Consider the following 25663-nt stretch of genomic DNA (forward strand, 5'->3'; position numbering starts at 1 on the left):
ATTGTGTAATAAAAAAACAAGGCAACAAGCATCAGTTTATTTCACCCTTCCCCTTAAAACTAGCACAACTCGAGTGTGAAAAAGTGTTGCTTTTTTGTCAGACTGCACCTTTGGTATCAAAAACTAAAAGAATAAAATCATTACAAAAATCCGTAAAAGAGGAAAATGTGTTCAGATCCAAATTGTATTTTAGAAAGCTTGTCGAAAAGTATTTTTAATGACCCTTTTTGGTAGTATAGGGAACTTTTATTTTTTGTATATAGTTTTTTAATTTCCCTGTAATATTCATAATCAAAATGAGTGTTATTACTATGTAAGGTCAAAAAGGGTTGAAGTCAATAGATGTTGTTAAACTATGAGAATGTATTCGTCACCAAGGCTGCATCCATGCTTTGATACTGGCACAATAGACTAATACATGTTACATTGTATGCTAACCAACATTAAAACAGTGCGAATTCCTAATCTTATTTAAAACGTGGTGTCGGTTTTGCTTCAATCAAAAAACAGATGCAAATGTGAAGCAACTATGGGCAAAATAATCTTATGGCGTTGTTTCAGTGAGAGAGGGTGAGGGTCAACACTTCTGTTTCATGTGTGTCCTGCGGTTAACGGAAGAGGCAGACTACCATACGGTGAGTCAGCGTAGCTCTGTTAGCTGTTAATATTCAAACTCACCGGCTGTCAAAAAGCTCGCAGGGGTTGATCCACGGCGGTTAGACAGAGCAGGAAATTAACGTTAACTCAACCGCCCCCTTGCTCAACGGATTTTTACAACGGGTGTTTTTTGGCTGGTTTTTACCCACAGTCATGTGATTGTAACGTAAAACCCCTAACCGGAAAACAGCGACGGAAGACCCTCTCCGCCGCCAACGAATGCTGCGTTTGCGAGGAACAGTAGAAGCCGCTGCGAGCCCAGAGAGGACGGACCCGGTAACAAACAAACAACGGCGACACGGCAAACTCCACGGATTTTACACGGAGTGCAGGTACGACTGTTTGTAGCTACACACTCACCCCTTCGTTTACTGCTAACATTTCGTTATTTGGCTACGTGTGTGCGCTTCGGTTAACTGTATTTGTTACGGGGAAGTTAAAAGAAACGCATTCGTGACCAACCCCATCCCCCTGCGTCTCTCCCTTTCCCCCCCCCATGTGTGTGTGTGTGTGTGTTGCGTGCATGTCCTTTTTCTCGCGCTAGCAATAGCAACCGAGTTAGACCCAAAGCAGTGAGTCTAGGCGCGCTGGTTTCGAATGCCTCTTGTTTAAATGCTTTCGGTACTTTAGCTGCTATCTACTGTCTGCATTATTTAACGGTTTTATTCCGGTAGCGTGTTTACCTTTCTCACGTGCTCTCCTCGCGGGCAATTTTAACAGTGTATATACAGGATAACAGAACATTTCACTACGGAAGTAACAGTTCCACGTGTCTACATCACATCATGGGCGGTGCTTTATTGTTGCAAACAAGTTAGTATTGATTAACTCATGGTGCTGTGGCTAACTAACTGGATTGTATGAATAAACTATTGTTAATCAATACCTGTCAATTAAACACATATTTATACTCCTTTTTTTGTACTTATTTTAAGATCTGTGGAGGCAGAGCAACAATGTTGCAGGGTATTTAGGCTGAGGCAAACCATAGTCATGTTTTCTCGAGTTTTCCTACCACTACTAAACTAACTAAAGCCTTTCTGGGACAATCATCTAAGATAAAACTACTATAGGAGTCATTAGCTACTCTAAAAGACATCAATTTATGTTAGATGAAATCCTAAACCATTTGGAAATAGTACAAACCATGCAGGGAAGAGATGGATGCTTGCAGGAGGCTTTAACAAGAAATTCATGTAAACCAGAGATAGATACAGAAATATATTTAATGGGGGAAACGCATGTTTTTTTTCTAAGTGAATGGAAATATTGGCTGCGTTGTACTAGTTTGTATGTCCAATGTTATATCAAATATTTTGGACATCAATTGCATCACAATGAGAGCTGTTTAGTCTGTTGCTAAAATGAATGAATGCCATCAATTATATCCGCTTACCTTTTTAAAAAGGTAAAATGCAAATTCTACAAAATTGTTTTTGGCAACTTGACATTGCAAACACTAGACACTAGACATACTCATTATGTGTTCATATTGTAAACAGTCCAATCCCGAAAGGTGTTTACTCAACAGTGAAATATATAGCACTATAAAGTCAGCCACCTTTTACTTTAGGCTCACTGATAAATGAAGTCAATAAATGATTATAAACCACCCTCAGTAAGTATAACATAGAAATCCTTGCAGGAATCTTTTTGTAAATTATTTGTAGCCAGGGCGACCTAATAAACAGACAACAGTATTTATATGGAAGTTATCTGTAAGTATGGCAAGTACGGTTAATGGGTATTTTACATGTTGGGTGACTGCTGTTGCTGTATCCCCTTGCACAAGATACGGAAGCCTAGCCTTTTCCTGGAGCGCTGCTAACATCTTTGCACTCTGACCTCTCTGATGAAATACACATGTGCAGGGGGCTTTCTCTAGTGATTTTGTAACAAACGGGGGACAGGCACAGTTATACAGTTTTTAGTATCTGAGGCCAATTGGCTGATGAGTGTGTACCCATCATCTTACGTCTCTGTAGCTTCACACCTTAGGCTGTGTAGTGTGGAGAAAGTGTTGGAGAAGGAGATTCGCCCTGCCCACAGGCTGTTTTCATTCTCCTGTGGGAGGGGGGTAGAACCAGATCTGCTTGAGGAATGTGTGTCAACAGCCATAACCCTGATCATGTGAAGCCCTGAAGCCCTTGTAGTCCTCTAGTGACCTTTAGGGTCAGCTACTACCATCTCATTGGTCAGCAGAACGTGCATAGCTCTGAAATGTCCCTTGAGAATGATTCTGGGGACGGTTGGGTCTCCATCTGAAACAAGGATGTTTCCTCCATTTTCTGACAAGAGACGAGAGCTCTAGTAACAACAAGCTTATCTTTGTCTCTAAATGATAATTGGGTGCTAGAAAGTGGGTTTGAGGATGAACATTGAGGGGTTACACAGAAAAGGATTACCTTTTTTTAACCGGTCGCTATAACAGCCAGAAATGAGACAATATTTTGTTATCAGCTATCATGCTTGGTCCTCACCATACCACCATCCAAAGAGATTGACCAATTATGTGAGAATTCTTGAAATTGTCAATAGGGAACCCTTTCTGTTGATGTACACAGCTGATTGATTGACATTTTCTATAAGAAACACTGAGGTTATCATTGATTTATTTACCCTTAGTTATAAAAAAACCCATTGTAAACATGTCTAAATACCAACTTGTACATATAATGAACAAATAAGACCACATTTTGCTGAGCCACGCAATTAATTGGCATCATTTTCTCTGACATTAGTCCTAGGCAAATTGTCTCCAGTGTCACAAAACAATTCTTCACTGTTGTGTTGAGATAGCCTTCACAAGGTCGTTGGATCACCCCCGTCAGCCTGACACTTTGTGGTCACAATAAACTCTGGGCTCCTTCCAGACAGGAAACTCATTGCTGCTTGTGTGTGTCTCTGTGTGCCTTTTGTGCAGGTTGAAGAATGGAGTTGGCCAACCATGGTCTTATCCTGCTGCAGCAGCTTAACGCTCAGAGGGAGTTTGGCTTCCTGTGCGACTGCACTGTGGCTATCGGAGATGTCTTCTTCAAAGCCCACAAAGCTGTCCTCGCTGCCTTCTCAAACTACTTCAGAATGCTCTTCATTCACCAGGACAGGTACAGCTGGAGTGTATTAAAACAAGCTGAATACCATGATACTTTTTGTTTTTGTCCCAGTCCAAATTCTGCTGCCAAAACACCCAGATACATTGTCAAAATAACGCTCATCCTGTTGTCAAACTTTGAAATACTTTTTTCTCTGTAGTTGAGCACTGGACTGTATCTAAATCTGTTGAGTGTGATGACCCATAACTAATGTCATTGTTCGATCAATGGAACAGATTGAGGGGAGAAATTGGAGGGTCTGTAAGGGCGTCAAGATCAAAACATGTTATCTGCTGCCCTAATAATCACTGCTGAACCTACAGAGCACAACAGATACATTCACGTGCAAGTTTTCACCCTTTCTCCCCAGTAACATCAGCAGATTTATTCTCCCAATCATGAAAGGAAATAAGCATTCCACTGTTTTAAAGGACAATATTATATATTATTATCTTGACCTCATTCGTCTTTAGTCACAAGCTTAATGTTACTTCTTTGTATTTCAGTGACTGTGTGCGCTTGAAGGCCGCTGACATACAGCCAGATATCTTCAGCTACCTCCTCAACCTGATGTACACAGGCAAGCTGGCACCCCAGCTCATAGACCCTGCACGACTGGAGCAGGGGGTCCGATTCCTGCATGCCTACCCACTATTGCAGGAGGCCAGCCAGTCTGTGTATTCACACTCTGAGCAGCACAACATCAACCTCTCCACCTCCCTCTACGGCATCCAGATCTCGGACCAGCAGGTAGGGCTGTCTGCTAGATTGCCCACTCGACGGCAGATCTCCTCTCCCTTTGACATGGAGCAGTTCAGCTCGGAGGGGAAGTTTCCGTCCATTCCAGCTGCCACAACTACATTCGCAAATTCCTTACTGTCCAAGCTTAGTTCCTCAGCCCAAGACATGGAGGCCTCAACCAGTGGCACTAAGCCTGCATTGGAGGAGGGGGGGATGGAGATGCTAAGTGCAGATGGTTCCTCAGCCAGTGCCATCCTCAATGTAAAGCCCAGCATCATGAAGAGGAATTCCTCTTTCAGGAAGCATTACTCCTGTCATCTGTGCAGGAGTCGATTCAACCAGAGGAGCCTGCTGAGAGAACATCTCTTCCAACACACCCAGGCTCTACATCAGGCACCAGCCGAGCCCAGCAACGCTCTCTCGCCGACCAACGCTCTCTCGCCCACCATGAGCCGACTTAATAGCATGCTAGAGTTAGAGGGGGTCCTGAAGGGAAGCAAGTCAGGGTTGAGTGCCTCGGCTGCCACCACAGCAGTAGAGATAATCAGCGACAGCGAGCAGACGCCCGTTTCAGGCACCAACTCGGACTCTCCCCGGGCCGAGGTGTCCACCTCCAGCTGGGGGGTGGGAGGAATGAACTCTCAGGCAGACACACCGCCTCCGTCAGACATTGCAGACATCGACAACCTGGAGAGCGCCGACCTGGACCGGGAAGTGAAGCGGCGGAAGTACGAATGCTCCACCTGTGGGCGTAAGTTTATTCAAAAGAGCCACTGGCGCGAACACATGTACATCCACACAGGGAAGCCCTTTAAATGCAGTGCATGTGGCAAGAGCTTCTGCCGGGCCAACCAGGCGGCCCGCCACGTGTGCCTGAACCAGGGGGTGGACTCGTACACCATGGTGGACCGGCAGAGTATGGAGCTGTGCGCTGCAGGCGACGACAGCAGCCAGATGGAGGCCATGTTCATGGGCTCGTCAAAGCCTTACAAGTGTAACATTTGTGCGACCACCTTCTCCAGTCCCAATGAGGTGATCAAACACTTGTGCTTTACTCAAGGGGGATTAGTGGGGCTGCAGGGAAGCGCCGAGGCAGGGATGCTGCTCCAGCGCGAAGAGTTCTCCAAAGATGAAGGCTCGGATTTGTCCAACTCTGGTACCCCACTGGAACCCATAAAGACTGAGGAAATCCTTGTAGAGTAGTGCCAAAAGTGTGTTTGTCCTTTAACATGTGTGTTTACTTTCTAAATTATGGTTAATAGGTAAGCTTAAGGTGAAGTAAGTCAGGGTGTGTATGTTTGAGCTTCTCAATCTCTGTTCCTTTCTTTTCTTTTGTTTGGTACAGTATTTTTTTAAACATTTTTTTATCCTAGATATGACAAAAAGTGAACTAATTGTAAAGTACATTGCCTTTAGCTTTCTGGAGTTCAGCCGGACATCTGTAGAAAAAGTAAATATTAACATTTGACTCGAGGCTAAGTGTATCCCACATTTCTTCTCATCATTTTATTGTTATTGATATAATCAAGTTATATGTCAGGCTGTTACAAATTAGAGGTTCTTAACAGATTAAGGTGTGATAAGGCTGCACACGCATATGTTGAGTACAAGAGGAAGAGGAAGCTCAGTTCCGGAAACAGCATGCTGTGAGAGGGGTTTTCTGTGCTATATTTTTGGAGGAGAAAGAGTTGCAATTAAAAATCCTTCTGGAGCTGCACAGAAGAGTTCATGGTCATATATTTGAGGCTAATTCTGCAGATCAGGTATAAATTATAAGTCCATCTAAAAGCACAAAACATATTCAGACCTGAGACAATCCGTGCTCTTTTTTGAGTAGAGGAAAGGAAAGTACATTTGTCTTCCATTCATGTTTTGGTTGGCTTTATGGCCCAGCAAAATGAGTAACTTGAAATGTTCATTGTATGCAACAAACTTTTAGTTGTTTTACTGTGTTTTGTTCACTGTGCTAAGTGTGATTATGTTTCCCGTGTCCTTACATCTTATTAAAGCACAATTGCTTTTCATTGTTTGAGTTTGGAAAATGGAAGTAAGAGCATTCAATGTGTTTACAGCTGAGCCACTTTGATCATTTTCTACATTCAGATGCTCAAACCTGGATGAGAAGCTGTCCTGTAAAAGATTTGACATCTCGTCTTCTTATAATTTGCCTCAATCTAAAAGTCCTTACATTTTAGTTTGACATGCTTTTATACAATGCTATATTTACAAAGATTACTTTATATTGCAAAGGTTTCTATTAGTAGACATATAGTTTTCAAATATAGGATTACATTTGGTTTAGCAAAGATGTATGTATTAGGGATGGGCATGATAAATGTATGTTTTAACTTCTTTAAGAAATTGATTAGAATTAAAAAAATTGTATTCTGTGTTTTAACCCTCTCCCCGTTGCCAAATTTGTGCCAAATGCTAAGCCTCTTGTCCATTGTGCACAAAGGGAAATGTTTTTATCTGACCCTCTGACATTTTTATCATTTAAGAAATCTGAAAAAAAAGTATCAGTGATGAGTGGTCGTTTATAGAAATGTGCAGATAAACATGAACAGTGATGAATTTGATGCTCCATCTGTTGCTGTGGAGGTCGTATGAACTCAGGCGGTAGCTTAAGTATGTTGTAGGAATATCAAATACGTTTTGAATTGTTACTTACAAGAACATCAAATGTTTGTGATTACCAAAACAACGAATAGGAACTACTAATGACTTGAAAATGCAAACATCTATACAAACACTTCCAGTAATGTGGTTTGTCATGATACAAAAAAATGCACATTTCAGGTTTTTCAGGAACACAATTCTCCAAAAGAACCCTTTAAGCTGAGATTTATTTTTTACATATCAAGGTGAACAACATTTTAGGGAGACTTGTTATAACCTTTTTATTGTTATTGTTTCTTTAAATGAAAAATAAATTCTACATTGTATTGTTATTGCAACGACACTGCTTTCTTCTGCTGCAAAAACGAACCAACACTTAAAGGCTGCAAAAACCAAAAGATAATTCTTAGTCCTGCATTTGTCTCACTCATTGCCACGAGAGCTAGTTATCCGAGAGACCAAATGAACAATTCAGAAGACTTATAATATGAAGCAGAGTTATTGATTGTGTCATTTATATGTATTGTAGTAGGTATTTTAAATGTAGTCTTTGCTGGATATATTTAGTGAAAATATTAAAGATGCCCATCCCTAGTATGTTTGATATGCATAGTTGTTTTCTTATGTGCCAATTGGACTCGCCTTCAAATGCAGGTTTGTGACAGTTGGGATGAAACCCTTTTTCATTCAGTTTGAAGTGGGTTTTTCTTTCACTTAAAACCCAACTTTATTACGTGTCTAATAGCAGTAGCTGCTGTAATACAATGAGCCCAGAGTACAGCTAGGTGGAGCTGTTTGTCTTATTGGTCTACTCAGGTTTAGTGAGGAGAGAGACTGTCCAATTTGAAGTAATATCTTAACTCATGTTTGTGTGATGTGATGGCATAATTTAGGACCATATTTCATTAATCCTTACCATTTAAAAAAACCCACAATTGTCTGTGAATTTATTCTTAAGTGTTTAGTGTTGAGCTTTTTTTTGCTGAGGCGACTGAACGCTGTACTACTGACATTCGTTACTCAGAGTTGAATTGATACTCATAAATATGCACAGCTTTATGAAAGGTTTAAGCCTTTTCTGTTCAGTCTTGTAATTTAAGGGTTTGTGTGTTCAAACATCTCCGTGTCTCAGGAAGATGAGAAGTTTGACACTATCCAACGATTATGTCAAACCCATATTCCTGTCCCCCGATGCCCAACTGACATGTACTGTGATCAGTCTGTGTTCTCAGGAATGTGAGTTATGTTCTGTATAAGCATTTTGTTGTGTTTTGTTTTCTTGAATGAAAAAGGAACAATAAAAAGATGTCTTTTTTTTAATCATTGTGGGTCTTTTTGTCCGTCTTTACCCCAACACAACAGCTTCAAGAGGTAATGACTATTCTTTGGGTCTATCCTTTAAGAATGAATAACTATTTAAACAAAATGTGTTTTATAGTACACAAATGAGAAGTCAAGTGTCTAATGTAACTGCTTCAATGAGGAGATTCTTTATGAATCATTATTTACAATAGTGTTCATACAGTTTTATGGCTCAAAGAGGTTATCATTAACAAATACATTAACTATATCTGCTTAAAATACCTGTGATAACATTAGCTCAATGTTTTTTTTATGCTGCTTATAAATGCTAAATTGTGTTGGTAGGGATTGGTCAGACTTCTGTCTTTGCACCAGTGCTAATTAATGTCTTCAAAGTGGCAAATTATGTGATAAAAGAGCAAGGGATAAACAAAAGCACACTCAATCAATCAATTTTCTCTACCTTTATTGAATGAAATATAGACGAGTTTCTGTATTCTTACTATTGACAGCTTGGGAAATACAAAAGACCAGTAAGACCATGCTACATGAATATTAAGCTAAATGTCTGCAGGTTATTAGGTAATATAACAACAATATGTTTTTTAAGTACATACAGTAAGTATACAATCTGTACAAATGTTAACAGGTTCACAGTTAAGTGTGTTACAAAAAGCAGGGGAGGTCTAGAGTGGGCAGTGGCCCAACTAAATGCTTTATATTATGCAACAACAGCAAAAGTCTTTAGCTCACATTGTCTTTTCTCTAATCGTTTATATTACATAAAGCAAGTATTGACGTGGCACACCCTTTTGAGTCAAAATAAAGGGAAGTGGTGACCTAACAAGGGCTCATACATCCTGATCTTTCTCTTGTTTGGTCATAAAGCTGAGTGAATCGTGAGCGTCTAGAGCTGCTCGTGTCAGATTTGAATCAGTGGATTATAGAGGAACTCGCAGTTCATTCTCTAATGATGTCTGAAGGATTGACACAGTGCAAGTTTGCCAAATTTGGTAAGACATCAAATAATACCAGTGTAACCCTTGCTTTGGTGGTAAAACTGGAACCGAGGAAAGTTTCCCATCATCCTTCCCCTGAATACATCTCCCACTTTGCCAAAGCAAAAAAAAAAGCCTGACCTTGTGACTTGGTTTGATGCATGACTAGCAATAGCAGCTCCCTAGTTGCTTTAGGATTTTAATTGGATGCAACTGATCTCTTATCCTGTGAGCAATGGAAAGTCCATGACTCCCTGATTGATCCTAACTCAATTTGGCTTTTAATTTAAGAGTAAAATTTTATTTTATTTTCACTTCTGGTACCATGCCGTCCGTGCCTTTCTAAATCACCAACCTATGCCTGAGCCATCATGCTGAGTAGAGAACATGTTTTTTTAGACTTTATAGTTCTGTTAAAACATAGTTTAAGCCACAATGACACAAATGACTGAAGACTAAAGGGTGCACTACTTTCTGTAGGCAACAGAGGGTATCAACATACTGTCTTTTCATAAAGAAGTATAAATATAGTGAGTAAGGAAGGTGTTAAATGTTTACTTTACAAATATTACATACAGTATGTCACACATAACCTAAGAAACCTTAAAATATTGTGATATACTTTGTGTTCCTAACATACATGTTGATGCAGTGTGACAAAAACATGTCTTTTGATTCTCTGCATGTCACTTTTAACCACATATATCTCTGCCACATGATCAAAGAAGGTGTTCTATTAGTATTTTATTGTATCTTTACATAAAACAATGTGTAACAACGTATTTTTCACAGTAAATCAGGCAGTGATTGTTTGTCTTATCTACATGAAGCTTATTAAGTATTTTGTCGGGTGCAGAGTGAGAACACATTGTGACAAGAGAATGTGTGAAAAGCGAAAAGCGTTTCTGGTAAATGATAATAAACCCTCCTGATGTTTTTAGTGTCACCACTTAGTGTCAGTGGAAACACTTGTACCATGGCTTAGCTATTCTGCTACTGAAATAATTATTGAATATGACCATTAAAACCTGTGATACATCAGCTATTTACATGCAGTCACATTACTTTGGTAAATTAAACTTTATAGATGTTTCTCTACACTACCCTTTCATTAATTATCATAATGTTGCTCAAACAAATACCTGATGCATCACAGCATAATGTGGGGGTTTTAAAAACAACAAGGCAACAATGTTCAGACAAAAAAAATGAAAAAAATAGGGGCGAATGAAATAAAACTCAAGATATAAATACAATATACAAGATAATAATCCTCCATCTCTTCACCTTCTGACACCAGCCTACTCTCCCTACTATACACATACAAACACACATGTGAAATGATACACACTCGACCAGGTTGCAGACTCTCGTCTTATGCAGCAAGGGCAATGGAAAGTCACCTAGGAACTGAACACACATCACGCTGATGACAAGCCAGGACATGCTTAAGTGTGTGTGTGTGTATGAGAGCGAGTGAGGGGGTGAGGATATGGCGTTGGGATGTCACGTTTGGAGGTGACAGGGCTGCAGGATGGGGTTGAAGTACAGTTGGTAGGGGAGGTGGAGAGAATGGCGGAGCTGTTGTTCAGTCACTCAGTCTCTCTGGGCGGGATGGGAGGAGCCCAGTCTCAGCCTCTTTCTCTCTCTCTTTCTCTCTCTCTCTCTCTTTCGCTCCCTCATCACTCACTTCCTGGTCCAGACAGTGTGTCTCCCAGGCATCAGTAATGTATCTCCAGCTGTAATGGAGGAACAAAAACAAGATATTAGGGACAAGCAAAGACTTTCCGCTTTTGAAAATAAACCATCTGAGATTGACAGCCCATAACACATCAATCACATTTATAAACATCTGTATCAGTTGGTATGCTAGGTTGAAGGACAAGAATATATATTCTTTGGTGTATTTTATATAATCCATCCATTCATTAGGATACAGAGGTGGTGACAGGTTTGAATGGAAACATTAGGGTTGATTTACTGATTCAGGATGTGCAAGCCTTTTTAGTAACCTGCGATGTCCACCACCCATGTGTTCATTTTTAATGGGATGGACTGCTATATTCGGCTGTGTTGATAAATCATTTATGCCATGAAAAGTCATTTATAAACAGTACATATGAATCATCACTGCATCATCTCTTTTCCGATTTTTACCCTGCTTCAAGGTTTGATTGCATGAATCAGCATATAACGAGTGTTACTATCACGCTGATGTATCACGCCAAGCTCTTTTTCTACTCTTCTCTCCCATTTTTATCCGTATCCAGCCTTTCTTCCGCTACAAAGCTGCTGACTGCCTAATAAATATTAGAGTGAACGACGCCCGGTTTTTCCCTCCTCCACATTGGTTAGATCAGATTACATTAGTGAGACTAATACAGTATCACAATTCCACATACGTTAAGCTTAACAACTGAAACAACAACAGCTTGAGCTCTTTGAGGCTTTGTAATTGAAACTAACAAATGCATGCTCCGACATGGTTTCTTGACTCCATACTGAGCCTGTTATCGAAGGAAAACAGGAGGAGGGAGCGGAGGAATCATAATCAGTCTTTCAGCACAAGTTCATCTGCCCCTCACACACCGCTTCCCTTTAAGACCCCAGCCTACAAAGAAGGGGTCAATGGCGGCATTCCTGCTTTGATATCAAAGGTCCCCTGGTTACTCATACCCCGAACAAAAGCTTTTTCATCTGGTCAGTGGGCAAATCCCCTCCCCTACTCCCTAATAAAAGTAGGGCCCATTGATGTTTAAAAAAAAGCCACTATGAGAAGATTGCTTGATAGGAATAAGAAAAAAAACCAGCAACCTTTTACTGTTCTTAACTGTTTGTTAACTAATTGCAAATATTCATTTACTTTTGTAATTTGTTCTTAACTACAATTTATTCATTACTACTATTTGTTTTATCCAAGTTCATGAATTGTTGAAGCACTTAAAGGAGCATTTTCAAACATTTCCAGCCGCTTACACCTGCAGTAAAATAATAATGTATAAACAGTAAATACAACATTTACAACTTGTTTTGATTCTTCATCATAATTAGTAAGATTTGAATAGGAACCCTAGATAAATAGCAGCTGTCATTCACATTCACTATCACTGTGGTAAGTCTTACCTGCTCATGATGCTGCTGTGATCTCTGTGGACACAGGCTCGATCTCCTTCACAGCCTCCTCGATCACCTCCATCACCTGCGCCATCACTTCCGCACACTTCCCCGACGGAGTTCCTGGTGCCTCTGCCTCTGTGTCTTGGCAGGGAGTGGAAACCTCTGCTGCAGCTGGCACCTGGGGCTCTTCTGACAGCGTTGAGAGTTTGTTTTCTTTCGCTGCCTTCTTTGGTTTTACGCTGGCGTCTTTAGCCACTGGGCTGTTGGTGTCAAACTCCACCGCGGCCTCTTCTTCCACCGACGGTTCCTCAAACACCTGCGCTGTCTGCAGGACGACTTGGACTGGCATGTGAATCTCAAGCACTTTCTCTTTGCTCTCTTCTGATGGGGAATCTGACTTTCCTTCCTCTGATTGTGGTTCAACTTCCTCAGCTTTTTCTTCAACCTCTGGTTCCTTAACCTCTGCTTCTTCATTGGTCTGTTCTTCTTTGACCTCTTCAAGCTCCTCCTCTGTCTGACTCTCTGCCTTTATCTCGACCACTTCTTCCAACACGATCATTTCTTCACCTACTTTTACTTCCACATCTTTCTTCAACTCTTCTTCAGGTTTGTTCTCTTCCACAGAGGCATCAAGGCTCCCTGTAACCTCCACGATCGTTGTGTCAATGACCTCCATGGCAACATGAAGCAGCTTGGGTGACTTTGGTGTTTTGCACTCAATAGCAACAGGGGTCTCGGTAATAACAAGGGTCTCGGTTGAGATCTCTTCTTCTGTTGTTGCGTTAGCCTTGACTGGTGCTGGGGTGTCAGGCTCTTTTGATTCAGGTTTGTCTTCTGAAACTTTATCCATGGCATCCTGAATGACTGTCTGGGCAATGACCATACTCTGAGCCTCAATTTGGCTGGTCTGCTGGATGATTTCCTCCACCTTTTCCACGACTGGTTCAGGTGCATTTTCAATCTCTGATGCGTCTCCACTGGCCTGGGCCACAAGCACCACCGATTCGGCAATGACAACACCTTCGCTTGGTATGATGAGATGGATGGCTGGCTCAGTCTCCTCTGTGATGGACTCTGCGCTTTCACAAATGGCAGCGGCGATCTCTTTAGTCACACTCTGCACTTCCTCTTTTCCAGTATTTTCTTCAGTGGCAGCAAGCTGCTCCACATCCAATTTTCTTTCCTTGGTCTCTACAGTTGACTCAGAGACCGATACGCTCTGGGTGCAAACAGGTTTTTCAGATGTTGGTGTAATGGGATCCGTTATAAAAGCTTTAGGGGAGTTCTCGCTAAATGTGGCAGGCTGGATGATTTCAGACTCCTGAACACTGACAATTCTGACCTGATCCAGTCCTGGTTCCAGGCTCACACTGGCTTCCTGAATGTCTGACGATTCACTCTGTGGACATTCAACAACGGGCTCCAGCTCAGTAGCATCTACTTGGTGCACTTGGGCAATGAGCACTGCGTCTTCTGAATCAATGGCTCCTTCTGTACTAGGTGGCTTCTCTATCACTGACATCTCTGTGCTTACACTGTCATGGATCACGGCCACACACTCTGCAATGGGCATTGCTGGTTTCTCGATAGCCACTTTGGCGATCTCCTTGGTTCCTAGGCCAGTACAGATGGCCATGGCCTCGTCACAAGCGTGTGGCTGCAGGATAATACATGTGCTGGTCTCAACATTCTCTATTGGTGGTTCGTACTCGGTTTCCTTAGAAGCGACCTCAGTTGGTACATATTCAACAGTCACATCTGACTGGGGTGGAATTTCGGTAACTTGAGCCTTTATGCCCTCCAGAACCTCCACTGCGCTTTCTGCCTTGGGTCCCTGAGGAACAGGAGTGGTTTCCGCAGATGGAGCTGGAGCGAAAGGCTTTACCTCAGCCGTGGAGAGTCTGCGCCCGGTGCGCCTGGGAGGTTTAGGGGATGATTCCTTGTCTTCATCCTCTGCGATGTCAGTGTCAACAGATTTAGGCGTGGCAGCGTTCTCAGCCTCCTCTGGTATGTCACTCAGCTGATCGTGTATGTCATCACCTTCCTCGACAGCGGCTGCGATCCATGAAGGGGATCTATCTTCAGCGCTTACTTTAATCTGGACCTCAGTAGGTTCTGCAGGGGCTTCCTGTTCTGGTGCTTCCCGTTCAGCTTCAACTTGGTCTTCATACTCTGAGAGGGGAACCACAGCTGGGGTGTCAGAGTCCTCCTCACCCTCACTTGAGGCCTGTTTTTCAGCCTTCTTCTTCCTGCGTCCAGGGAAGAGCTTCCTCAACGAGAAAGAGGACTCCTCTTTTGGTGCTTCACTGTCTGACAAGACTTGTTCTGCAGTCTCCTCAGGCTTTTCCTCAACTTTGGCCTTATTCTTTGGCATAACCATGCGCTTCAGTGTGTCCCAGGTGGACTCTCTCTCAGGGGCGGGGCCTAAAGCTTCAGGGGAGATAGCGACTTCAGCATCACTCTCTGAGCTTTGTGAGGTGACAATGGCAGCCTCAGCTTTCACCTCCTGCTCCCCTTCTACCACTGCCTCTGCTGCAGGTTCCTCTTCAACCTTGGTCTCCTCATCATCAGAATCAGAAGTCTTCCTTGTCCTCTTCTTGGGTCCACCCATACACATTAGGGCCTCCCAGGAAACTGAGGTGTCCATTTTCTTTTTGGGCTCTTCTGTGCTGCTGACCAGTTTCTCTGTGTTTTCGGTCTTTGGCTCTTCGTCAGTCGGCTTATCCTCAGCCTCCTCCTCAACACTTGTGTCTGCTAACGGGGCACTCTCAGAAGAGGACAGAGTAGCTGACTTTACTGGTTTCTCACCTGTGGCTTCATCTTCGCTTTCAGAAGTCCTTTTTACAAGCTTCTTGGGTGTCACTAGTTTCTTGAAGGAGGACCAGGCGATGATACCATCTTTTTTCTTCTCTCCATCAGAGGCAACTTCAGTGTCAGTCTCTGGGCTGGATTCATTCTGTGTCACCTCCACAGAAATAACATGCTCTCCTGACTCTTCGGGGGATGTAGGCCCACTGTCAGACTTCGGTGCCTCTCCTGACTCAGTGGAGGATTGAAGCTGCTCACCTGCCTCCTCTCCAGACGCGGTGAGCTTCTTCTCAGCTTCCTTCTTGGCCTTCTGTTTCTTAGTTGAGAGTTTCTTCAAGCCAGCTCCGGTGAAAAGCTTCTTCAGGGGGCTTCCCTGGGGCTTCACCTTCTCCTGTGATGACAGCAGCTCAGCCTCAGTAGTCACCTCTGCTGGAGCCTTTTCCTCTTCTACAGTTGCTTCAGCCTTTTCCTCTTCTGGTTTGATCTCATCAGTAGCGTCAGCTGCAGGAGTTTCATCAGTGGCCTCTGGCTCTGGGGACGTCTCAGTTTTCTCTTCCTCTGGAGCTGCTGGTGCCTCCTCATTCGTTTTTTGCTCTGCCTCATCTTTCTCTTCTTTTCCCTCTACAGCATCAGCCGTTTCTTCTGTCTTCGTTGTTTCCTCCTCAACAGCGGCCTCCTTGTCTTCCTCCTCCTTCGACTTCTTGATGCTGGCTTTCTTTCTCAGGTTAGAAAAGAGACCTGTGCTAAAGAGCTTCCTGAAGGGTGACAGAGTGATCTCGCCTTCCTTCTCAGCTGCACCCTCCTTGACTGCTTCATCAGCTGGGGCATCGGTAGATTCAGCTTTATCATCCTTAATGACTTCCGCCTCAGCAGTAGATACCTCTGTATCAGCCTCCTTTTCTTCAGTGGTGCTCTTCTCCTCAACAGTGGCAGCCTCTTCCTCCTCCTTTGTAGGGTCATCAGTCCCACTCACCTCCTCTTCCTTATCTTTGACTGTGAGAAGCTTCACAGGATCCTTCTCCTCACTCTTGTCCTTCTTCAGTGTGAACTTAAAGCCCACAAAGCGGAAGATCTTCTTGAAGCCGACTTCATTGGCATCACCAGGCTTCTCCTCCGCTGCTTTCTCCTCAACAGCAGAGATGTCATTGGCATCGGGAGACTCTTTCTCCACTTTCTCGCCATTCACTTGAGGAACCACTTCACCTTGAATGGTATCCATGGTTTCAGGAGCCTCCTCCTGAACCACACCATCCGGCTGGCCAACTGAAAAGACAAGCAAAGAAGGACTTTGGTTAAGACATTGATCAATTTCCTGACTTTAGTTTGACTTAGATCTATACAGCTCATTCTGTGCTAGAGATAGATCACGAACAACAATCACATGTTATTCACATTAAAATGCTTTGTCTATTTGTAACTTGCAAGTAAACACATTTGAGGAAATCAATCTGGTGTGAATTAAATTATCTATGGCATTACTTCAAGGACACAAATTATACAAGATCATCTCATCTGAATTTAATAAGAGACCATTAAAAAAAATTATTGAGATTTGAGATCATGACCCCGGAGTAGATTTTATCAAGCATATAACTATTTGCAATTAGATTGCAATATGGCCAAGCTAATCCTGTGGTATGTACAAACGCCTAAAAAACTAATTGAAAAAACTAAAGTAATCCCAAAGAAGAAATGTTTAACAAAGTGAAATACTTAAGATATGTGTAGACTATTGGTTTGAAAGAACAATGTTAGAAGACCCACAAGCTTGCAAAAGTGCATTATGTATACCACTTTAAATGTATTTTGATTGTTAAGGAGAACCGCTTGTTTAATTATTCTGAGTAGTTCCTTTGTCGTTAAAGAAATGTAAGACACATGCTGTCAGGTGTGATAAGAGACAAACACAAACATGCAAAACATACAGTGTCTAACTGCCATGTCTATCTGTGTTTTGACAGAGGGAGGCGTAGGGGGATGACAAACTGCCAACGCTTGAAGCTTTTTTCTCAGTTTTTCGACTCAGGTCTCACAACAGTTTGGAAAACCTAACATCTGATACCTCTGGACTCTAAAAACAAATTCCCCAATCAGCTTACCTGATTACACACACTGGGAAAGACGCGGAAGTAATCACTAAAATCCCATATTGTGGGAAATACCTCTCCTTCACAAAATGCATGAGGAAATTGTAAAAATGAACAAGGTGTTTATTCAACTATTCATATTGGTATCAACATGGGATCAAATTTGTAAAGAATTCTGTGTAAGAAGACGCAAATTTCTGGTCTTCCACAAACATGTAAAAATATGCGCCCACATCTGTCCACATACTTTTTCCTAAATTATAGGCATGAAGTTTCCCTCAGTAGTACTGCATTCTTAGAATATTTTAGCTTCAAAATAGACTATAACCACTATAACTATTATTTGACAAAACTATGTTAAAAGCCCACAAAACACTTCCTCACTTTACAATAGCATGTATGATAAAATAAAGAAGTGCTTTCACAAACTGATGGTATTAGTAGGGGCACGCCCATATCTTTGTATTTGACTAGAGAGGAATGTGAGCTATGCTGTTCAGTGTTTTTGAAAACATAAATTAGGATGCTCTAAGCATAAACTGCGTTTAAATGACAGGGTACTTTCTCAATGTTTTATTGTTTTTGGTTTAACAGTCTGGATTGTGCCCATGTAGGATTAAATACCAGACAATACAGTCCTCCACTACAAACCCTACTTAAAATAAAAACTACCAATGTCCTTGACCCAAATTCCACCACAGCAGGATGGATGGGGACCCACCCCCCATCCAAAGGCACACAAAATGCAAACACAATAGCCTTCTAACCCTCTCTGGCCTCTGAAAATAAAGGAAGGGGGGTGGTCAACTTTTCTATTATAAAGACACACTGCAGCTTAGGGGAACTTTGCTGACTTTCTCAATATGGTGTAAAGATGAATAAAGAAAGGCCTGGATGACTGTGTCACATGGCAGCTCTCTCACATAGGCGTTGTTTTAAACACACTTTGAGAGCATTTAAATCACATAGTTGTTAAACAAGCCAGTAAAACCAGAACAACAAACCATATGGGTGTTCAAACCTGAGTAAACATTAATTCATCTCAAAAGCATATAGTTTCACCAGGTTGTTGTGCAGTAAAGAGCATCTATAGGAGGTGTGTGTGTGTAGGAAGGACACATGGTTAGTAAGCCAGATGAGGCCATGTGTATCTACATGGATAGTAAAACAGGAACCATGTTGGTTTAACAGACTACTGGCATCTCTCCCGTCTTTTTGATCTTTGTTTTCCAGCGAATTTTTTTCTTTTACAGGCACACAACTGTTACCGTCCTTAGATTGATTTGGTTAATGTGGTGGGGGGGGGGGGTTCATGTGTGTCGGAGGAGGGTAGCTGTTTTGAATACCGACTGTACCAGAAAGAATGTGAGTAAGGGGTGAGGCTTCAGGGAGCGAGGAGGGGACATTAAGGAGATGAAGGGACGGCGTTAAGGGGGGAAGGGGATCTGCCCTGGGGCCGGAGCCCTAACACACTTTAGAGGGTGTTACATATCTGAGAGACACAAATTCATAGTTGAAATGCTCCTCTCTGCTGGACACAAGCTTTGTTTATGTGTGAGAGTGAATGAGGTAAGATGATGCTCTCATATTAAATGTCATTGCCCCAGCCAATAAAAGTGATTGTTGTAAATCTGCCCCAGTCTACGGTGAGATCAGATAAAGTTTCTGTTGTGGCTGTTTCAGCACTATGGGGTTTGCGTGTTTGAAAAGGGAGGGGGTGAGTTGGGAAACTGAATGCAGCTATTCTTTAAGCCATTATTTACAAACCAAATATATGCAAATCCTGATGTTATTATCACTGTCTGGAGCACAAGCCCTTTAACAAAAGAAGTCAGTTAAAATGAGGGCACAGAGACACCACCAAACCCTCCCCCAACAGTCCCCACACTCGTGTCCTCTCTCTATCAAAAGGTGTGGTCAAAGTATCTCCAAAGCTCTGGGGGACCCGACACATCCACAGCACTAACAACACCCACTGTGGCACCACTTTTCCCATTAACATCAAGCCAAGTCTGATGTCAATTAGAACCACAGTAAAGTTTAACTATCTATATATTTCATATTGCATTTATGAGCAGAAACCAAAAACTCTGAGGTCACCACAAAGCAAAAACATTCTAGACCGGCTCGTTTGAGCCATCATTCCCAGTTATGGACTAAAGATGAATTGGTTTTGGCAAGCAATTAATTTCATACGCCCCTTTCTCATCCCTCCTTAACCTCTGCGGCTAAGCTCAATAAACCTAATGGGAATTAGGATCCCACTCTAATCTAATGAAATGCTTCACATGACAGGACACAGGGGGCTGGCTCCTACAGAGAAGTGAGCTAAAAGCAGGGTTCAAAGAACTTTCTATATTTGCATCTTCATATATCTGCCAGCTGTCCCGGTGAGAAATTATTTTCCCAAGAAGTTTGGCTGTGGTAAGGGATGAAAACTTAAAGAGATCAGGGCTCTCAGCAGTTGGCTTTGGCAAAGGACTGAATAGTCTATAAACAGGATTTAACTACAGGGCCACTGTGAAGGGGATTAAAAGGGGGATGTTATCTTCTATGCATTGCAAAGCTACAGGTGATATATAAAATGATGATGAACGCGTAATGATATACTTTTAAATTCAAGCTTTTAAACAATAAGGAACTGAAATAAGAATTTTACAGCATGTAATAACATAACTTTATACATGATGAGGCTCTGCACAAACCAAAGCAAAACCATCACCCACCAAGCCCAAACATCTACAAACCACAATGCTAACTAACCACACCCTCAGGACAACAATGCCTTCAGCTTTGTAAGGAGAAACCCCTACTCTGGGTCTCAAACAAATCCCCAATAATGCGGTTTAACAGATCGCATTAGTACTACGCAGTAAAACAGCCACATCTCTGAGAAGAGTACAGAAAAAACTAAATTCAAGTAACTGATCTTACCTGTTAAAGTTATTGTTCCCAGCATTTGTAAAAATCCAAAATGTCTTTCTTCAAAAAAGTTAATACAAAAATAAAAGATTTAAAAAGGGGATAAAAGTATATTTTTCAAAAAAAGAGCGTATTACGTTTTTTGGTTTTCCTTTACTTCTGTGCTCACTCGGTAAAATAAGATGCGCTTCTTGGCTCCGTCCTCTCTCGTAATCTCAGCCTGAGTGCAGAAGTTGTCTCTCGCTCCCAGCTCTTCTCAGCCAGTATGAACAGAAGAGAGGGCTCTACACACATTTCAACAGACTGACACACATGTCATGTTAGGACCACCCCTGCCTCCCCCTTCCTGCCACCTCCCTCTCCTTTCTTCAGCTGTTCTGAATGAGAACCCCCCCCCCCCCCCTTCTCATCCTCCCCCTCCCTATACAGCACTCAGCCTCCCTCAGACTTCCAGCCGGGATGACTGGAGCTCATCATGTGATCTTTCAAGGAAGCATTTGCCACTCATCCATAACAAAAAAACAGCAACTATTGTACAGTTTTAACTTACATAGAAGGTGACTGTACACCCCCTCCCTTAATTCCTCATGCATTGGTTTATTGGAGTAAGTGGGGGGGAGACAGTCACTTTCTATGACCTTAATACCCTTCTGTGTCCTCAAAATGCAGTAACTCACACATTTAAATACTGAAAAACAGTCGTAAGCACCCACCACACATTCTCTCCCCCTGAACTCCCCCCCTTTTTTAGAGGAGGCAACACGCTCTCCCCCGTATCTCATGGCTCATGTCACTAGTGGTGTAGAGGAATGTTGACAGAGGCAAACCAGCGGGAATTTCAGGACTTTACTTTGGAAATTGGGATATTTTATTTGGCGTTTTTTTGAAAGATAATTTTTGAGTTCCCAATCTCTATTCTATAAAGTTCAACAGATAGAAATACAACCCCAAAACTTCCCAAACATATCACTGTTTGAGTCAACATTAATACTGCGGGCTTAAACCTAGAACTAACATGAACGGGGGTGCCATCGAGTTGCGGCCTGCCCCCTGTGAATGTTAATAGGCCCCTCTCAATTACGCCAATACAGACACATTTAATTCAGCTTTTGTCTGGGAGGGGGGACTAGGAGGAATGCAGATAAATCCTCAGGTAAATACCAGCATAATCAGATCTGTCACACTTCTGCATTGTCCCAGAGGAATGTGTGAATTCCATCCAGAAGACTCCCAAATGGGTGATAACAGCAGTAATCAAGTACCGTCTGAAAGCCCCCCTCTATCAAAGCCTGTGTGCAAACATACTGCAGAATATGTATTGATTAAAAGCAAGGATCCAATAATAACACAAGTAACAGCTGAACGTGCTAGATTATTGAAGCGACAGCAGGATAACGGAAGTCGGCACAGTGTGTGTTTAGTGAAAGCCTAGAACTGGAAATGTTCTCAAGGTGTAAACAGACGATGACTTAAATCTAATTAGGCCAAAACTGGAGAACAAAGAAAAGCTCTGGGACAAAATGTTAACGAACAAATAATCTTATTGTCTGTTTTATTAGAAACATCTTCCTGTGAGTTTTTTCGGACCCATTGAATTTAGGGAGAATCGTAAATTAAGAGATCAATGCCCATTACCGGAAGGCTTCATGTTTTTTATGACAGTACGCAGAAGTGAAGAAAGGGAGGAAAGAAAGATAACAGCCAGTCTTTTATATTTTCAGGATAAATCTTCTTTTCAAAGGGAAAACTAAGTTGTGCAAGACATTATGCTCTTTTATTTAGTCTTAGTAACTAAGTTACACGATTCAGGTCTAAGTATATAATTTAATTCCGTCCATGAATTAATAGGTAGCAGCAAGGAGTGGAAACCTATGGGTTTACCATCTAAAACCTTTCAGTGAATCTCGGTAATCTGCCAACAATTTACTCTGACACACCAGCGAGACTTTCTGTTCTTGCAGTGACTCATACCGTAGATATTTCACTATCAGTACTATAATGACCACTATGACAGTACTGTAAGTTATGCTGAGTGGACAGTGAGTCAGACTCGGGGAATTGAACGCATAATCACCTCTGTTGGTGCGGCACACATCTTCCTGTTCCCCTCCCAACTTCCTTCATATGACTAACACCAGTCACATTCCTGGACTTCCATACATACTGAAAGATTTTAATTTAGGCACAGCTTCAGGCTATGCTGAGCTGTGGGGGGAAAAACTGTCGCAAGGAATCCATGCGTTTCATCGTGGAGATACACGACAAGGCTGGCATCTGTGGAGAAGCTTTACAATCAACAGATCCTATGATCATACTTCGACTTAAGTTGCCTTGGACAGATCTCAATGATGCCACCTTTATTATCCATACACTTTTAAACACACTGAAGAGCCACATCTTTGTACTGCATGACATATTCCTGTATTACCATGAAGTTAGAAAGAATGATATGAACCACTAATGCAGTTCTCTACATTCACATACTTGTTTTTCTTCTCAGTTCTATTTTTTTTTCTCCCTCAGGGCTAATTTGATGAACCACTTGAACCCTAATAGGCTGCTCTGTCCAGCCAGACACACACCCACAGACATTTGTAACTTTAGCTTTGTCTAGTTAACATTTACGAGCCCAAATATATATATACAAATAAATATTGACATCTGACAAGCTGGAGTCTGTGAATGTTGCCATGTTTTGTTTGAAAAAGTCACTTAAATGATAGAATAAGTTGCTGAATAATTGTATTAGTCCAACTTTGAGAGAAGATACCTAAGTTTCCCAAGATCACACATTATAAAGTGATGTACAAGAATATGTCCATTTTATTGAATGTTGCAGCCAAATGGATTTAGCTCTTAATTATAAGATAATTGTAACAACGCTATATCTACTTAAGAGTAAATAAAAGGAAAGACATAAGCTAAAGGCTCATTTTATTCTAATAGGTTTTCTATCGTGCCACTAAATAAACTGGAGTGTGTTTTGTATTAAACCTCAGTTAAGTCAGGAACACAGGACCAGGCCTGGGGGGGGTGACGCCCAAAATATCTCGATAAATCAGAAAACGTGCCGGAGTTCAGGAATGTTTGAGGAGGGGTCTTCAATGGTCTGTTGGGTGGGGGTTTGGGGTGCCGGGCGGAGCAGGTTTTTGTTGCCTGTTAAAGAGTGAATGAAATCATCGGACAGCGCAGAATAAAAGCCCTCCTACTCTTCCAAGAACTGGATAGGATGATGTTGAAATAATTGGAGGAAAGGGAAACGAGGGCCGTGAGTGTGTGCGAAACTGCCCGAGATCAGAGAGATGTTTCATTCATTCAGTCTCCTTTCTTCTCCATTTTTTATTCAGGTTTGCTCCTTTCACACCTTCGTTTTTATCTCCCAAATCCACACCCCAGTCCTCTTTAATCCTTATCCCGACTTTCCCCTCTGTCTCTTCTAACCCTTTCAGACCCCATCACAACCCTCCTCCTGGTTTGTGTGTGGGCCGGAGGGATGGATAAAGAATGTTGGACAGGAAACATAGTCATTTCTTGACATCACTGTTTCCTCTTCCTTTCGCCTGCTTCCTCGAAACACACTTTATTCTGTTCTCTGCACAGTCTGTCCAACAACCTTTCCGCCTTTTCTTGCTGACATTGTGTCTGTACATAACGTGATGTAGCGCAATGAGATGAACATTGTACATGTGACGTCCAAAATGTGCGTGATTTGTGACTGTTTTGTTACATTTTTGCTGTGAAACAATGCAGACCATGTTTACAGCTTTCAGCATTGAGAGGGAAGGTGTTGCTTCCACAAAATCAATCTTATCTAGCACGCAACAGGAAACAATTCCAGATCAAGAATGTTCTGTTACTGTTGGTCATCCTAACACTCCTTTTTAAGTCCGACAAGCAGCACTGTTGTTTTAAATTTGGGTGAAGAGCAACATTTCTTCCAGAGAGGTATGTTTACCCAGTTTCACCATCTGTTATATTTGCATTCCTGGAATATCTGCACCAGCAATTTGGCATTCCAGTTGTTGTTATGCATCATCTTGTCTGCCAGTGTAGACAGTATTGGGAAAAATGGGAAAGATCTAAGGACACCCCTCCTGGTGTTTGAAAAGGTCAGGGAAATAGACAACATTTAGCAACGAGTGTGACAGATATGTGAAGGGGACTCATCCGCTTGTCGAATTGCTGGTTCAACAACATCCAATTTCCGTTGATTGTGTGTATTCAAAGGTAGTCTAGGAGGAAGCTTTGAATCAAACAGTGGAAACAGGCAGGTAAAATTAATTAGTTCAACCCAAAAAGTGGCTCATCTTGTTTGTGAGCCAAGGAAGAGGCTTTCCACTCCCAGCTGTATTTAAAGAGAACAATTGCTCTTAACCGTCATGCTCTTTTTGGCTGCTTAGTCCATCTTCCTTGCGTCAGTCTCTGCTTAACATTAGGATTTGGCAGAAATCCATTGATGTGTTCTTCATCTACACTTAAAACTACCCAAAGACATCTTTACAAGTTAATTGATAACTGAGGGTTTTAAATCAATTTCTTCACCCAACGTTCATAACTCAATGGAGTGAGTAATTGCACTTGTTGACACAACAATTTCACTTGTTTTGAGACTTTTCTTGGAACAAATGTGGGTAACTGAAGGCAGGGTGGAGGAAGACCACTGAAGTATCACATATCCAGCACCAAGAGACACTTAATTCTTGCAAGTGGAAAAACCTCACCTCACTGTTACATTCCTGGCACTTACAGTGTGTAAAGAATATTTTTTATCATAAAACAGGGTTATTATGGCATATGGATAATTGCTGCATTGTAGCAAAGGCCATAACTCTATTAAAGAAGGGGGAAAAGGAGGGGTCAGTCACATTCCTGCTCCATTCTCTCAATCCTCCATGTGCCTGGGGGAGGTTAGGGGTTGAGGAGGGAGATTAGGTTCCCTGATGCCGGGAAAGATGAGAGAGCAGCGCCTGCAGAGACGAGAGGGTCCTGGGGGGTCTGGGAGCCCTGATGGGAGCCTACCATGAGTTTGACCTTATTACTGAATTGTAGGCCCTCTTTACCTGGGACACTACTGCTAATAGTCCTCAAGCTTGAGTTTGCTTGAAATGTTGTGGTTGAGAAAGGGCTGCGCTCCCTGCTTAATATATTAGCAAGTTAGCATTTAACTCAAAGAACGAGGTGTCCAAGTATGTCCTCAGAGAGCTGCTAGTTTGTCCTGATAGAGCAAATCCATGCTGGGCAATTAGGCTCTTTGATAATGTGCTGATCAAACTAAGGATGGGGGGGAGAAATATGTTAAGCGGTTGTTGTGTTGGTTGGG

The 25663-nt window shown here is 42.0% G+C and overlaps 2 protein-coding genes across 3 annotated transcripts in view; one reads left to right on the plus strand and one right to left on the minus strand.

Moving 5' to 3' along the window:
• The first annotated feature begins 579 nt into the window (after positions 1 to 579).
• On the plus strand, positions 580 to 8429 carry zbtb2b (zinc finger and BTB domain containing 2b). The gene is made up of 3 exons (XM_063901628.1): positions 580 to 989; positions 3581 to 3761; positions 4256 to 8429. The coding sequence occupies exons 2-3, from the start codon at positions 3589 to 3591 to the stop codon at positions 5691 to 5693; spliced, it is 1611 nt and encodes a 536-aa protein (XP_063757698.1). The 5' UTR covers positions 580 to 989; positions 3581 to 3588; the 3' UTR covers positions 5694 to 8429.
• Positions 8430 to 8860: 431 nt separating this feature from the next.
• The window catches only part of akap12b (A kinase (PRKA) anchor protein 12b), a 39719-nt gene continuing 22916 nt past the window's right edge, over positions 8861 to 25663 (minus strand). The window contains exons 1-3 of one of the 2 annotated variants that reach the window (XM_063901767.1): positions 20356 to 20618; positions 12533 to 16597; positions 8861 to 11148 (exon numbers count right to left, since the gene is read on the minus strand). In XM_063901767.1, coding sequence (XP_063757837.1) covers positions 12537 to 16597; positions 20356 to 20380 — 4086 coding nt within the window. In that variant the 5' untranslated portion in view covers positions 20381 to 20618 and the 3' untranslated portion in view covers positions 8861 to 11148; positions 12533 to 12536. Of the gene's footprint in view, positions 11149 to 12532; positions 16598 to 20355; positions 20619 to 25663 lie in introns of those variants that run through there. The other variant, XM_063901765.1, reaches the window with a different exon arrangement.

The sequence above is a fragment of the Eleginops maclovinus genome, chromosome 15 (genome assembly GCF_036324505.1).
Source record: "Eleginops maclovinus isolate JMC-PN-2008 ecotype Puerto Natales chromosome 15, JC_Emac_rtc_rv5, whole genome shotgun sequence".
Classification (NCBI taxonomy): Eukaryota; Metazoa; Chordata; class Actinopteri; order Perciformes; family Eleginopidae; genus Eleginops; species Eleginops maclovinus.

Bases quoted from the DNA above. Each gene is read 5' to 3' on its own strand.
- zbtb2b (XM_063901628.1), top strand. From the start codon at position 3,589: ATGGAGTTGGCCAACCATGGTCTTATCCTGCTGCAGCAGCTTAACGCT. The intron at 3,762-4,255 runs GTACAGCTGGAG...TTTGTATTTCAG, and splicing joins CTCTTCATTCACCAGGACAG to TGACTGTGTGCGCTTGAAGG.